We start from the raw sequence: 16,636 nt of genomic DNA, 5'->3' as shown, positions 1-16,636 counted from the left end.
TAAAAATGTAAAAGATGCAACTCTCAAATTACCAACTTTTCTAATATCATTCAAAATAGTAGGGTCCAAATATTGCATCATATTGAGAAATTTTATGCTTTTGTCTGTTACAGCACTCAATGTAAAAAAAAAAAAACAGAGGACCCCAGCAGTAATTAGTGAGATTAAATACAGTGTATATGGTACTTTTTTAACTTTTTTGTATGATTCGTGTCTAAAAAGCCAACAGTCTTTCCTTGGTCTTAAACTGGAATAATATTTATTGCTAGTGCAAGCATCTCATATAGTTGTTTAATGCATTCAAACTTTAAATGTAATTGTGTGATGTCATCATCACAGTTTAGACTAGTGCAACAGTTACTAAAGGTTTGTTCTCTACACATATACAAAGTGCCGAATAGAACTTTACTAAATTTCTATATTTTTCGATTCAGCAAATAACATTTATGGTGATTATTGAACATATTGTAAAGTATCAAGAGAGAGCTCAATTATATTTAATGATCTTTTTTTTAATAAAATATTTAACTATTTCTAATTGCATTTAAAGTATCAGAATTAAAAATGCTTGTGAAATAAATTTAATCTATCAAAAAAACTGTTCCACTATCAGTACAGGCAGAGCTTTCGTGAAGACATATGCATTCACACATTTCCAACATTCAAATATAACATTATGAAATTTTAAGTCCTAATTAAACTTCTAAACAATAATACCCAAAAAAAATGCTAAAGTTATTTTAACAAAATATTATTTATTTAAAGATTTTTTTACAAAAACAATAGAAGATTTCAAACTGCGAACAATAAACTCAACACAAACCCCAAACAAATCAAGTACAGTTAATGATCTTTACCACAAAACTAAACCTATTACAATACATAACAGGCACTGCATATGCACAGTGAATTTACCCATTTACAAAACAGCACTGGCTAAAACCCAAGAAAGAAACTAGTTATTACAGATAACACAAGAAACAAAATTGTTCTAGTGAGATTTTTCAAGATACTACATTTTTCAATACGAGGTATGCTGGAAAATAAAATATGCTATCTTAATTCACTGAAATAATAATAGTTCTTTGAATATTTAAAACCCCCGATTTCCTTAAAGGATACATATTGTACTTAAAAATTACTAATTTGCTCCTAAAAATTTCTTATTTTAACAGCTACACTTACTAACATATTGTACAGAGCAGTGATATAAAATTATGGTTGTAGTCTAAAAATAAAAACTGTAGTTGTGCTAATCTGCATATAATGTGGCTAAATATGTGGAATTAAATAAAAATTAATCATAACTATACACATAGTATTCTGCACTTGACTATGTAAATGTGTAAAAAAAACATTCAATAACTACATATATTAAACAAAAACTTGTAATCACACATTTTAAACAAACATTTCACTTACTTCTTTCCATGTGATCTCTTTCCTTAAGCCTGTGAGAATACGATTTGTTGAGATGATGAGGACTGTGTCGATTATCAAGACTACCACTTCTTCCACCTGGGGATTCATGCATCTTATTGTTATAGTGTTCACCGTAGTTTGATTTTCCAATATAACTTTCAGTGTTCTAGCAGAAAAAAAAAGGGTATAAACTTTTCCATAAAGATTACAAAGAATGAAATAAAATTTAAAATAAGTTTTTTTGTTTTCATCACCATATTTTGGTTGAACAAGACATCAACATATTTCCTCCTACAAGAAATAGATTAAGACACCAATAAGTCTTATGATAACAATGTTCCCTTAATTCTAGTACCAACAATAAAGAATTAGAGTCCATACTACAAATGCAACTGATAGTATTTTGTTATGATGCCAAATACTGAATATTTTATTAAGTAATTTGGCCAAATAGTTGATATATTTATTTAAACAAACAGTCCAATGTTTTAATAACCTCTGCATTCACTGATGATTATGGAAAGCTTAAATTGAAAAAAAAAAAAGTCTTGAGTGTAATTACTTTGAAATAATTGGTAATAATAAATGGAAGTCTAAGTTGTGTAGCATATCAATTTCACTTGGTGGCAAAAACAAAATCACTTCTACTAGCCCAAAGCACAATTATATGTTCAATACTAAAGGACTTCCAAAAGATTTTAAAGACACTTTATCTCATATTTAAGGTAAGATTTTGGCCTCACATTCTGAGGTATTTACCAAAGAACTTCATTATTTAGCAGCATTAACAAAAAAATTAAAATATGGGCATTAATGATTAATCATGCTTATAAATTACACTGTGGACTCGGCAAAATGATTGTGCTGGATAACCAGCCATATTCAAGTGTTAATAATAAATATGAAAGCCACAAATTGCTAATATTTTTTTAAAGTCCTTGAGTAGTGGGCTGTGTGGTGAGGCACATAGGATTTTATGTTGTATTTACAGAAATGGTGAATATAAATCTAGAGAGTTGTAATTTCATTGTATATGTCACTGGTTAGGCTTCATTTGGAGTATTGTGTTCAGTCTTGAATTCAAGGTACAACAAGGGCCTGTTTGTTCATTGAGGGTGTCCCTTCTAAATTAAGAAAAAAAAGTATTATAAATAGATAAATAATTGAACAAATCCAGTTTTGATAATTGAAGTATTTATTGAGCCTTTCCTTAAAACTTCCTTAAATTTACTACAACCATCACACTCAATTTCCAACCATCCTGTTAGAAAAAAGTAATACTTTCTAAGCCAAATACGACTCCCACCCTGCCCAAATGTATGTTAATTCCCCCTTGTTCCACCATTTTCACCATTTATATACAAATGAAGATTATGTATTGATACTATCAGCTCCCTTAATAATCTTGACCACATTAATCAGATCCCTTCCAGCTCTTCTTTTTCTTTTCAACAGAAAACAATTTCAGAGATCTTAACTTGCCTTTGTATGACAACCTTTACATCCCAGTTATCATCCTATTAACTCTCCTTTGAACCATTTCTGACAGTTATATGTCCTTCTTAAGGAAAGGGGCGTTATAAGGGATTTTTTCTGTTATAGAGCTGGACAATTTAATCATTAAATCAAAACAGAGTCAAAAGGAAACAAAAGCTTTTTTGCAGTTTTCTGAAATCAACACATCTGGATCTACAGCAATCTAGTCAAGACTTCAACCAATAACCGATTATTTCTAAATTAATACAACATTATAAATGTCAATTAAACATTGCCATGTTAAATTTTTGCATCCCGCTTGCTTTTCCAGACACACTAACAATGTGTTTATACTTTATTAGAGGTTTGTTTTCATCAAAGTTTTAGTATTGTTTAGAACACCAATAGCTCTTATAACATAAAATTGTTACAGAATCAGTTTGTCCTTCAAGAAGAATACATTAATGTTATTTTAACTTTGTTCACTTATTTAGGTCATTTTAGGATCATGTTATTAATGATGATTACTCCAAAATAGTACATTATTTTTATGGAAGTCTCTTCATGTAAAAAATACCAAAGAATATTGTTAGATTGTTACAAACCCAACTTTTAAAAAGTTAACTTGTACCATGCCATCAATGTAAACATTACTGCAGCTAGTATGAAGAACGTAAACATTGTTGTTACTTGTTATATTATATTATGTGAATAAACTAATTTTATTCCTATTCATTCCCTAATAGCTTTCAAAACTTTATAAGATGAAGTTATAGGTATCAATTTTTTTTTTACAAAATAAATTGGTATTATTCAAATTTTTATGTTGTTTGACTTTAAATTTAGATTAGTTAAAGAATATCCAAAAATACTAATTGTGTCTTTGGCTAGGTTACTCATTTGCTGAATAAATAAAATTAATTATGGTTATTCATTTCTCTTGATTCATTACAAATAATTTGAATAACTCTGTAGTTATAGAGAAAACACTCAAGATCCAAACACTGTCATAAACTAGGGATGCTAGACTACGTTTAATGTATTAAACGTTTAAATTTTTAAAAAAGTTTAAGGTTTAAACATTATTATATCAATTAAAAAAAAAAACACTGAGAAAGTGCAATTACTTTCTTATGCAAATAGTTTATATAAACCACCACATAATTCTATAAATATAAAAAAACAATGAAGTAACATGAAAAATAATTGGCTCTGGAGTACAATAATGGCCTGTTTTGATTAGACAGTGAGAATTAATCATACTACTACAGAAATAGTATGCTAGTGATACTAGCTTATATTTGCACAATTGTTTATCCAAGCTCCTCATCTTCTGCACTATATTCAGCAACATGCTTCATTTCGATGTGACTTAAAATTGTTCTTATACTACCCGTATAAATAAGTGCTCAAAAGCACATCCTAAACTTCACTTTTTGGTATCTCTAAACAATAATAAATATAAAATAAAAGAAGCTATTTTGATAAAGGAATACAAACCTATGATATTTAAAACACAAAGAGTAGGTTTATACCTATGTTCAGCACAAGGTTGTGTTTGTGACATCATACATTGGGTGTATTTAATTGTTGTGCTTAGTTGTTCTAAGTACCTGATAATACCACCTTAACAGTGGTGAAATGTTGTTTTTAAATTATATATATTTTCTTTAGTCCATTTAACTGATTTCTGAATTTTTAAAATAGGAGACTATTCTGGCAATGTGTCAAAAACATAGTTGCCTTTCAAAATGATTAAACCATCATTTCTGAAATTAATTACCATACTTGAAAAACCTGACAATTGTTTTTTGTTTTGATTATTCAAATATATATATATATGTATGTATGTATGTATGTATGTATACACATAGAATATATATATTTTCATAATGCATTTATTTTTTTGTCTAATATTCATTTTAATAGTAGTATCTATTTGTTCAATATATAACTTATTAGTAAGAATAATTACAGCAATATAGTGAAGTTTTGTAAAACGGAGTGTCAGCATGGCATATTTGTACAAATGCAGCTTTAAGATGAAATAAAAATCTTGCTATCTGTCGTAATGCCATGTGCAAAAGGAGGAAGTAGACAATGAAAGAATCTTTGAGCAGTTCTTAGTTTTTTAATATTCAACTTGTATATTTTTAATGTTTCACAGATGAAGTAAAATTCAAAATGTTTGATATTTGGCTAATGTTTAAACTCTTAAGCTATTAACACCCTTATCATAAACATGTAAAACAATAATGAATTGTCTGGAATAACAAGACTAGAAAATGCTATAACATGTTTTTTCTTTCCACCAAACATAAAAATTAAAATATAATCTGTAACATACGTCTTATTATTATTTGATCTGTTGTGCTATCTGCTTAGAGCAGTAAACTAAGAAATACAGTAAGCTCTCTTATAATGGTGATGTGTATATAATATTACTGTAGTTTTTAAGTCTTTTTTAGGTTGTCATTTAGTAACCTAAAGAAACCTATAACATCATCATCAAACAATTGGTCTACCACACGATACCAAATAACAAATTTGGCATGATGTTACAACATTATACATATACAGAAATTAATTTAGTTTAGTAAATGGTGAGTTACAAAGTACTTAAACACAGCATAAATATTATAAGTCTGGAAAAGTGTTTGTTTGTTTCTTTTGAATTTCGCACAAATGCTACACGAGGGCTATCTGCACTAACAGTCCCTAATTTAGCAGTGTAAGACTAGAGGGAAGGCAGCTACTCATCACCACCCATCGCCAACTCTTGGGCTACTCTTTTACTAACAAATAGTGGGATTGAACATCACATTGTAATGCCCCCACAGCTGAAAGGACAAGCATGCTTGGTGGGACGGGGGTGTGAAAATTTTTATCATGTGGTGAAAGAAATATGAAAAGCCAGAGGAAACCATGTTTTCAGACTTCAGGAGCAATGATTTATAATTTACTTTTTAAATTCTAAGTGCTGTACATGAAAATGTATCATACACAATGCAACTGCTTTGTTTAATGTTTAAAAACAATAAAGATCTTATTTGCTTATCAGTCATCTGTTGCAACAATACTGTGTACACTTTTCCAGATGGCCAGGTCGTTAGGGAGCTCGACTCGTAATCTGCGGGTTGCTGGTTCAAATCCACAAATTTTAAAGTTAATTTGTTAGTTTGCTAGCCTTAATTTGGAGCACTGACCTTGTTGTAGAAGTTAACCTATACATGTACAATATGCAAATATTCCAGCAGCAGCTAACATGTACACTATATGGATAATATTCCAGTAAATAGTTAACATATACACGTACACTGTACAGATCATATTCCAGTTCTTTTTATTTTTAACCTTTTTTAAATAAAATGATTTATCAAGCTTTTCATACATTTTTTTATAAGTAAACACAATTGACATAAACATGCTATTTAAAATTATGTGTAAAATAAACAGTTAAAGACTTATGCTTGGTTATCAGTTTATTTTCAAGAGTTAAATTCTTAAATTCTAACTGATTAGCTAGAAGTTTTTCAATAATAATAGCAGACCAACTTTCAATAAGATAAATATATCAAAATAAAAAAATTACTTTTTTCACAGCATAAAATAATTTCAATATTGGCATACTAATTTTACAAGAATAATATTGAACTTAGAAATTTTTGAGCTACAATATGATCTAAATTTTAAATCAAACCTATATTTTTTTGTGATTTTTGAAAGACCTATATAGTTTTTGCTGACTAGAATTACACGTAGAATATCTGAATAGCTCATTTAGAATAAGTTATTCCAAAGAAATTAACTGTTTATCACCCAAAATAATGAAGGTTTGCATAAAGGATCAGGTCTAATAGAAACACAATTACATATTATCAACTAGCTGAAGTACCTGTTCCATGGATGGAAGTTATGTAAATTAATGATTAATGAAAGGTTATCTTAGGACCTCAAAAATGAAAATTTGTATGTACCCATCCATGGACCTAATGAATATACATACCAATTTTGGTGAAGATCTATCCATACCCTGTGAAGCAGTTGCACAGACACACAACAGACAGTACTATTATATTTATACAGATCTACTCTAATTGAGAAAAAAATATGAGTCTTTGCAGAAATTTTTCAAAACACTCTACAAGTGTTTGAAAACAGTTTAGGTTTTATTCTTAAAGTTTTACAAAATGTATATTTTCAGAAACTGTTTCTTTTATCAGATATAGAATATAAAAGTGCAACTTAATATGACAGATCAAGTGTAATGAATCCATAACATAATGCCGAACTCTACTCAACTAACACTGAAAATCAAAAATGTAAATATATCACAAAATTCCTAATTTTAATTATGAGCACTATTTATTTATAGCATTTAAAAAAATAACTTTGGTGCAGTCAAATTAAAACTAATAAAGCTCAGAAGGCTTACAAGAGTTAGGAACATCCAAAAAGCAATATTTGTGAGACAATTTTTCACAACCAATGCATTAAAGTGGACTGAAAACAACACAGTGAAAATAGAATGAAAAAACATCAACATGTATACTCAAGCTTAATTTTATGAAAAATGTTACAGACACCATTTTATCAACAGACAAAGATTCTATTGATACCTGAACTGATTTCAACTGACAAACCTTTTCATCAAAAGTGAATATAATCTCAATAATAGACACTATATGTTAGGGTGTGTCAGTATCTTTTCCTGTTGACAGTCAGGGATTAATAGCATTATTTTTTCTTTTGAACGTTAGTTGACACCAGTAACAATCAGATACTGAGTAAATAGTAACTAACAGGATAACTTGAATAACCAACAAACCTGAACTGGTTTGAACTAACAAACTTTTTTCAACAAAGGTAGGTATATTTCCAATAGTAAAAAAGCTGTTTATCAGTAAGGAATGTCAACATAATTTGGCTCTTTTGCATGTCAGATGTCAATATAATATTTATCTAAAGGCGGTCAATAACAGTCATTCTGTAATTTTACTGCAAGGCAATCTTTTACTTTGAAATTGTTGATAGTGTAATTACTGCATATTAGTAGGTAGTGTTAAGTTCCTAAATATTTTTTCATAACTTTGCCCAAGAAAACCAACATTCATCATAGCACAATCAATTGAACTTGCAACTTTATAAATTTTATTAAAAGTGAGTCATTGTAACTTAGACCACTTGCCTTTTAGTTCCTAAATAGTAAGTGTAAAGAAATAAGTATGACAATTTGTCTGTTTTATGGAATCTTCAAAGTTATAAATAATACAAAGGAACTGAGTTATAAAATAACAAGATAACTGTCAAAACAACAAAATACCATTACAATTTTGTTTAATTTTGTTTGGATGAGGCAGTTGGCAAAGCTTACTGTTAGCATCGTCACTAAAGTAAACCATGAAAAGTTTATATTTTGTACTGATAAACAATTTATTGATTAAATCATAAGATTAAAGGCAGCTTTCTGAGTTAAACCTCAAGTATCACCTTTATCTTGTTCTGCTCATATGATATGAAACTTCCCTGGCAAGTCAAAATCATAACAAAACTTGTATTATTTAATGCTAGCAAAACATAATGAAACAATCCTAACAAGCTGATATTTCTCATTATTTAAATAATGAAAAACTGAATTCATCTTTTCTGTTTGTTCTCTATGAAGTAATATCTAAAATATGTCAAGCTATTGTAGATATATAAATGAACTTATTTGTCACTTCTGATACCAAAACACACAATAATCCAATGTTTCACAAAGTACATGTTGGCTTTGGTTTTCAATCAAATTTTGATTAAAATAAGTTTAATTAATTAAACTAATAAAACATAAAAGCAACTAGCTGAGGTATTATTATATCAACATTTTCAGTAAATATTTCATCTGTGAAAGAGGGCAATGCTTTATAGAGTCATCAGAAATTACTAGAAAAATAAGCCTACACTTTCAAAACTTTAAAAATTTGACATTTGCCTTGATTTGCAATAGCAATCCATTAAGTTTAATCATAATTGACATTTCCAATCAGGAAAGGTGAAGTGACTGTATCATTAAATGTTCCAGTTATTTATCAGTAGTTTTATTTTTATGTAAAATTCATGAAAATCATTTTGAACAAGAAAGATTTTCAAAGTATTTGAAAACACAGAATCAATTCAACATAATCATCTTAATGTCATTTATGTAGAAGCAAAATGATAAACAGAAAAATGGTGAAAAATAATGATAATAGTATGAACAAATTATTTTTAACAAGTTTGAAATAAAATTTATTGACTTCTGTCCTAAATGCACAATAGTTGTTGAATTTATTTAATTTTTATATCCATGTTTTGGTTTAAATTAAAACAGTTATGAATATTTTTTAAGCAAAGGTAAACCATACAACAGTACGATCATCAATATTAACTATTCATACATTAGTAATTAAAATGCCATATAAATTTTGGCATTTTACAAACTTGCTGCCATATATAAGGAAAAATCAAGACCTTTACACACACACACACAACATTTTTAATGCATTATATAAATATAAACAATATTAAACCACCCTATCAGAACACTTCTTACACAATACAGAACTTCATACATAAATAATCAAAACAAATTTATAGTTTATATTTTACAATTTAGGATACCTTATGTATTAAAATCTTAACACAGATAAACAAACCTAAAAGGAACAAATATAAAGGTTGATCCCTAGTGTAGAAATGTTAACTATATTCTAAAGATTTTAATGTTTGAATTTTGACAAAATCTCTATACACTTTCATAATAGGTAAATATTTTGACACTGTTTTGTGTATGTATTGATATAAATGAATGGAATAATACAGACATCTGTAAACATACATACAAGTATGAAGATGTATTTTACACATGTGACATATTCTATTTTAAGTCCTATGACTTTAGTGGTTCACCTGTTGATTTACATACATTTTCTATTTACCATTCTTGGTTTGGTATATTTCAATAATTTAAATTCAAGAGTGTTTGATATAGTTCTTAATATAATCTGAACCTTTTAGACACATGTATCGGTGTTTGATTAACTGATGCCAGTGTTTCAATTTAGTTTCAACTGGATTAGTTAACTTGTAGATTATTGATAGCTCCTAATGAAGCTATAACAGCAAAATACTGAGCCAATAAAGATACATTCTGGAGATATAGGTCATTATTTTATTTACATTAATAGATATACTCTCCTCTGTCTAAACCCTTTGTCAAGCAGTAGCATGCCACATTTTCACATCAAATTCAACTAGAACAAACTTAGCAGTTTAAATAAATATATTAATAACAGATACAGAATTAAGTAACAATGTAATTTAGTGAAACTAGGAATTACACACAAAATTAAACTTCTGTGGTAAAAAACATTAATATGCATAAGCAAGATAACTCAAATTACACATTTTAAACAATGAAGTGACCCAGCATTTGAACTGTAGGCTAACACATGATGTATAACATTTTGAACAATTTTCATCGAATTTTCTAATGGAATAATTATATAAAACCAGAAAAACCTCTAAAATATTACTTCGAGAATGTATTAGAAATTATTAACATATATGTCTGACAAGATTTTTGTAGACAGAAAAAGAATTTCTAAATATATATTTTTGTTTTCTAAGCACAATGACTAAATGTGAACCCTGTAAAGTACGGAAAAAGTATATTAAATCATAAAAAAATAAGCAAAAGCAATATAAAAACTACCTTAACTAGTAATAATCACAAACAACATTAATGTGAAATGTCTAAAATTAGTCAGAACAGAAATATTAAGCTAAACAGAATGTGATAATCATAATCTATCTGAAAATATCACCAAATGACAATATTTATCAATAAAGAAACAATTATGATCACATACAAAAAAAAAAGCTCCTCAAGTGACAAACATCAAACTAAGACACGGCAAATATATGTAGAAAAATGTTTAATGTGGTATATTAGGCTTATGCTTAATACAACTGAAATAAACAAAACTAGCAAATTCATGAGCTAGATGTGTGATATGCAAGAACTATAGAACTAGTACACACACACACACTATATATATATATTATATACATCAGTAACTATACACACACAGTTTTCCACCAGATATACCTACATGTGCAACACAGACTTACTACAAGTTACATAATACACTAATCCAGTACAATTAACAAGTTTTTCTCATTAACATTAAGCAACCAATCATAATGTTTTATTACTTCCTGCAGTTTCAAAAATGATCTTAATATAATCAGCAAATATGACGGTGATAAGAATACTAGTATTCAACTGATTTTACACATGTCAAGCCATATTTTCTTTGATGCTACAACCAAATAGAATACAGCATCCTTTCTATTAAGATCTTTCAAATGGTTAGAAAGAAAAAAAATCATCCATAATCTCAAGAAATTCTTCAGTACATATGGAGAAGACAGACTCACCCAGTCAATTTCCCTAAAATAAGTCTTTCATAATAATAAGCTTGTTTTTATTGGCAGCAATAATATCTGCCTGTACATATTCCTTTCGGTGACAACAATCTGATCAGGCTGCCTGTAGAAAATGCCAATAAACATCTTTTACCCTTCTCTGTCATGTACATCAACCCAAACACACTCCATATCTTAATCAATTTCTATAACATCAATTCTCTTGCAAATAATCAACCACAAAATAACCCTGTCCCCATTTTTATTTACATAATCTCTATAGAAGGTCTCAAGACATTTTGTAAATATACATGATCATAATCTTCATTTAACCAGACTTTAGAATACATAGTTCCAAACAGAAATTTAAAGACTAAAGGCTTTAAATGCAGTATTCGGATTTAAAGTCTAATAACTGAGAATCATTATCTATTTAGCCATTTTTGAGAATTACCACATAGAAAAAATTTAGTTGGTATCAAGTGTTAGCCATATATTTACTATTCTTTAAGCTTCAGAAAATATTTAATACCCAATCTGTGAGCCGATGAGATGAATTCAGGGGATTAAGTGGGCTACAGAATGATGTCAGTGTTTCTAGTATTCATGCTAAAAAAAAAAGTACTCCAATACCAGGCTCAATCTTTTTTACCTAAAAAAACAACAATTTTAATACAAAAAACTTGCATATCCAAACTGTTTGGACACAAAAAATAGGGAGTTTAAAAGGTTGACCAGACTGTGTTCCTCTTGCATAAAATAGTAGAAATGTTCATGTCCAGGCAGGTATCACACTTAGCCACCTTCAAGCAACAAATAAGCTTTGTTGAGCCTTCCTTGGTACACTTCACTGGAAGAACTCTCAAGAAAATGTGTGATAGCAGCTTTATAGAGCTGAAGAACCAGACCTGGTATTTAACAACTGTGCAGCCAGTTCCATGTGTTGTGTGGAACTTTTGATGGGAGTACTGGTTTTACTCCCTCACAGCCTGGAAATTAGTGCAAATGCAGCAATACTGGTGGCCAATTCAGAATCCAGATATTAAAAATAATTCAAATCTCTACTTACAATTAAAAAAAGTACTGGAAAGCTTTGTCTGAGAAATAATCCATTAAACATAACTCCCTGACTGAGTGTTAAAAAAACTACAGATGACTATTTTAGCTTCTTTGTAAATTGTAATGCTATTTCCTGGTGTTACAGTAATTTAAATCATTGTTTACACTTAATACCTTATATTTAAAATGTATCATTTTCAATAAATAATAGAAGTTTCAAAAGCATTTCATAAATGTTTTGATTTGCTAAAAAATATACAAAATTGTCATACATTAGTCCTGTACTTTAGTATATTTCAGGCATTGTACCAATCTAAATCATAGCAAATGCAAAACACATTTCTGATTTTATATTGTTCAGAAAATGCAGATAAGTGTGGCTTAAAAGCTGCCAGTAAATAAAACTGGCAAAGAGTTCACAGTAAACTTGAGTATTTTGATGGAAAAAAATTATGTTAGATTTTATAATATATTGTAATTAAAACAACTTTTTCACATTAAAATTCAAAACTGTCAAATAATATTCAATGTTGTACAGTGTAAAAAAAATTCCATGATACGCTAATCTTTTATATATTGAAATGACTGGAAATCACACACCAAACAGAGGTTTAATGTCCCAACATGATTCAGTAAAATTACCCACCACACTCAAAATTACTTTCATTATATTGTTAAACAGAGCAAGACTTATGTATAAGTGAACAAATTAGTAATTTTCAATGCCACAGGACATCTGGAAGGATAATATGAATTCCTAAATAGTTATATATACATACATAAATTGTTATTATTACATACACATTTCTAAACAGGTTGTATTTTTATGGACAAAATGAAATACTGGTGAGACTAATGTATTTTACCACATTTCTAAACAGGTTGTATTTTTATGGACAAAATGAAATACTGGTGAGACTAATGTATTTTACCACATTTATTACAATAAATTGCATTACTATTGGAATTAATATTAAATATGAATTATGTTTCATAATTTATTGAATATAATTTAACTCTCTCTTGTCACAAATGAAAATCAATTAAAAATATCACAGGCATTAGATCAATAATGGATTTGGATGAAATCCTGTAACACCATGATACCTAACAAACGTGCTAATAACCACAGTGATAACAAGGGCTGCTAACTAAACAACTATAAAACATGGAACACTTGTTGGTACTTAATACTTTTTTGTCAACTAGGAAACTAAGGTTTAGAAAAACAACAAGATGCTCTAAGGAAAATGAGGAATAAATTATGTTTCAACTTGAAAAAAAGGAATGCTGCATTTTACTAACAACTAACAAGTAGTTTTGTAAAATACATAACAAGTGATGACCCTAGGGATATCTAATAAACAACAACCAGGTATATTCAACATGCTAATACGAAACTAATATCTAGCAGGATAATAATAACAGTGATCTCAAAATCTCCAATTTGAAGCACTTCCTGCAAACACCTGACATACAGTAAATGTAAAAACATAAATGGTACTTTTTCTCAGCCTTTATCTGTACAACAATTACATTTATTTTTTGTGTCTTTCAAATATTAAGGCATTATCTTTCAATTATGAATCTTCCCTCATTCCAAATATACCTGGGTTTAGGTGGTTTCTAATAGTCAGTTTACATCCTTAAACATTATTTACAAACATCCTAAATGGAGTCCCTTGATGTGAAAACAGCTGTCCCCTACCATTAAACATATCTCACAGACTTAGCCAATTTATCCACTAATTCAGATATAATTATATGCAAATAAAAGCATCTCCTAACATTCAAAACTTACTTTTCCTACGCATTCCATCATAACAAATATTCATTGCAGTTAGTGAATCTACAAAACCTTAAAAAGCCTTTCTTTCCCCACGATAATCAAAAGTCAAAGCTATTTGTTACAATTATCTGCATGACACACAATAGCTTCCCTAGCCTTTCTTCCATTATGCACTATAGTAAACCATGTATTTTCCTTCTCTTCCATTAAAACTTTAAAAGAACAAACACAGACTTTACATTTTTATTTCGTTTTTGTTCCATAACATACTTATTTTGTTCACCCTCTTGGGATAGTCATTTTTTTTGGAACTATTTTATTAAAAGAGGGTAAGTGTTAATTTGTATTTTTCAAGATTGGTTGGATGAGATTATAAATGCAAAAGGCTGTAATCAATTGTCTCTGTATATATTTCGTTTTTCAACTGATTAGGAGCTTCATAGGTGACCTCAATTGCTTGACTGGCTTTCTCTTAATCGTTTATGTTTGAACAAATTTCTCACCTAACACTCTGAATTTTGTGAAAATTAATCTTCTTGGAGTTAGCCATAAAGATTAATCCTATATTTAAATTCTATACAAGTTTAAAAAGTACTAACAATAACAGTAAAATAAGATTTTCTATTACATATTATATATCCATATAAAGCAATTAAATATTTAAATTCTATACAAGTTTAAAAAAGTACTAATAATAACAGTAAAATAAGTTTTTCTATTAGATATTATATAACCACATAAAGCAAATACCAATTTTTTGTAGTAAACTGTATTACATAATAAGGTAAGATCAAGAATAATGGTTGTTTGTTTTTTTCTATGACTAGAACACTACTCTAGCTAAAGGTATATAATGTTAATTAAGATCAACAGGAAATAAAAGGTAAATTCCTAGAAAAATATGTTCATATAATTATTATACTTCTAAATCCTAATTAACTCAAAATATAAATAAAGAAAAAATTATATAAAAAGTTTCAGACACCACTTAGAAGGCACATGTTCTTCTGAAATCACAAGATGTTACTCACACTTCAGTGCTAAAATTATATCATGCATTACTGATAAATATTTTAAAGCTTTATTTTCACATTCATTGTTTACATTTCCATTACAAATTACTTTTTTGCACATTTTAAATCACAACATTTACATCTTTATAATCTTGGTGTATACATGATGTCTATATTAATAGTTCAAGGAGGAAAAGTACAGAAGTACATAACAAAAAATTGACCCAAACTTAGTTTGCCATGTCACAGTGTCACTGTCAGGGCTGTCCCATAAAGCCTACTCACCTCATAAGGATGGGGTTCGTTTCTGTCAAAGATCCTGCAAAATAAGAAAAAAACAAAGTCGTTTTTACCGATGTAAATACACAAACTTAAAAAATAGGCTATGTTTCTTAACTTTTCTTTTCTTACAAAATTATTGCCGCATTAAACTCCAATATTTAAGTAAACCTGTGTTAAAACGTAGTGTAATGTTATATTTTTAAGTTTAATTTCAATAAACAACTTGCAATTTTCCTTCAGTATGTTTAACTGCCGAGAACTTGGTATCAGTAACAATGAGTTGTGTCGGTGTCACTGCTCTGGACGCACATACAATTTCACTTCTTCAATTCTGTAGTTTTTACTTAAGACTTTATTAATAAATATCTCGGTTCTCATGTTTAAAAATTAATTTACTCTTAATCTATTTTTTCCTGATATTTAGATGTATCATACCCATCATTGAGCCTTGGAAGTTTTCTTGCATGCATTACCATTAATGCAATTATAATATTTGATTTATTGGCTATAAAAGAAGGTTTCAGTTAAACCTAAATTCATTTAACCTAAAGTATTATAAACGAGTATAAATCTCTCTCTTTACGGACATGACGCCATGATACATCCGGGACAGTAAACGTCATTGTACGTCATTAGAATACCATGATTTAAATAGGAGTACGTATTAAATTTAATCATATCAATATATTATATTTCAGCCTAAAATAATATTTGGTTTCATTAGTACATAAAAAAGGAATGTTTATGATTTAAATCAAAAGCGGGAAATAAGAAAAGAGTATTACAGTATAGGACGCTAGATGGCGTGCAACGAAAATATATGATATATATCTGTACCTTTTTTCAATATTTATATCTTTACAGAAAGATGCAATAATGCACGTAATTTCAAAATTATATAAAAGAAATACACATTTTAAGATAACGTGTAACATACACACACACACACACACATATATAGAAACCATAAGCTAGCAGTTTTCCATTACCAGAAGCCGTGTGCATTATAAAAAAACACAAACGAGATATATGGTTTAATGAGTGAATCAACATCATCATAGGTTTATTACCACTTCCAAATCTAGTTCTACGTTATTTAGTATGTAAATGTAACGTTCTCTTCTTCATGTGCATAAAATGTTGA

The 16,636-nt window shown here is 28.6% G+C and overlaps 1 protein-coding gene across 1 annotated transcript in view; it reads right to left on the bottom strand.

Moving 5' to 3' along the window:
• The window catches only part of LOC106469505 (WW domain-containing adapter protein with coiled-coil homolog), a 57,457-nt gene extending 41,364 nt beyond the window's left edge, over positions 1–16,093 (bottom strand). Inside the window, exons 1-3 of the mRNA XM_013930008.2 lie at positions 15,928–16,093; positions 15,496–15,529; positions 1,423–1,588 (exon numbers count right to left, since the gene is read on the bottom strand). Of these exons, the coding sequence (XP_013785462.1) occupies positions 1,423–1,588; positions 15,496–15,529; positions 15,928–15,968 (241 nt within the window). The 5' untranslated portion in view covers positions 15,969–16,093. The remainder of the gene's footprint in view (positions 1–1,422; positions 1,589–15,495; positions 15,530–15,927) is intronic.
• Between the last annotated feature and the right edge of the window lie 543 nt (positions 16,094–16,636).

This window comes from Limulus polyphemus, unplaced genomic scaffold (assembly GCF_000517525.1).
Source record: "Limulus polyphemus unplaced genomic scaffold, Limulus_polyphemus-2.1.2 Scaffold97, whole genome shotgun sequence".
NCBI lineage: Eukaryota > Metazoa > Arthropoda > Merostomata > Xiphosura > Limulidae > Limulus > Limulus polyphemus.
This window is presented reverse-complemented; position numbering and strand designations above follow the sequence as displayed.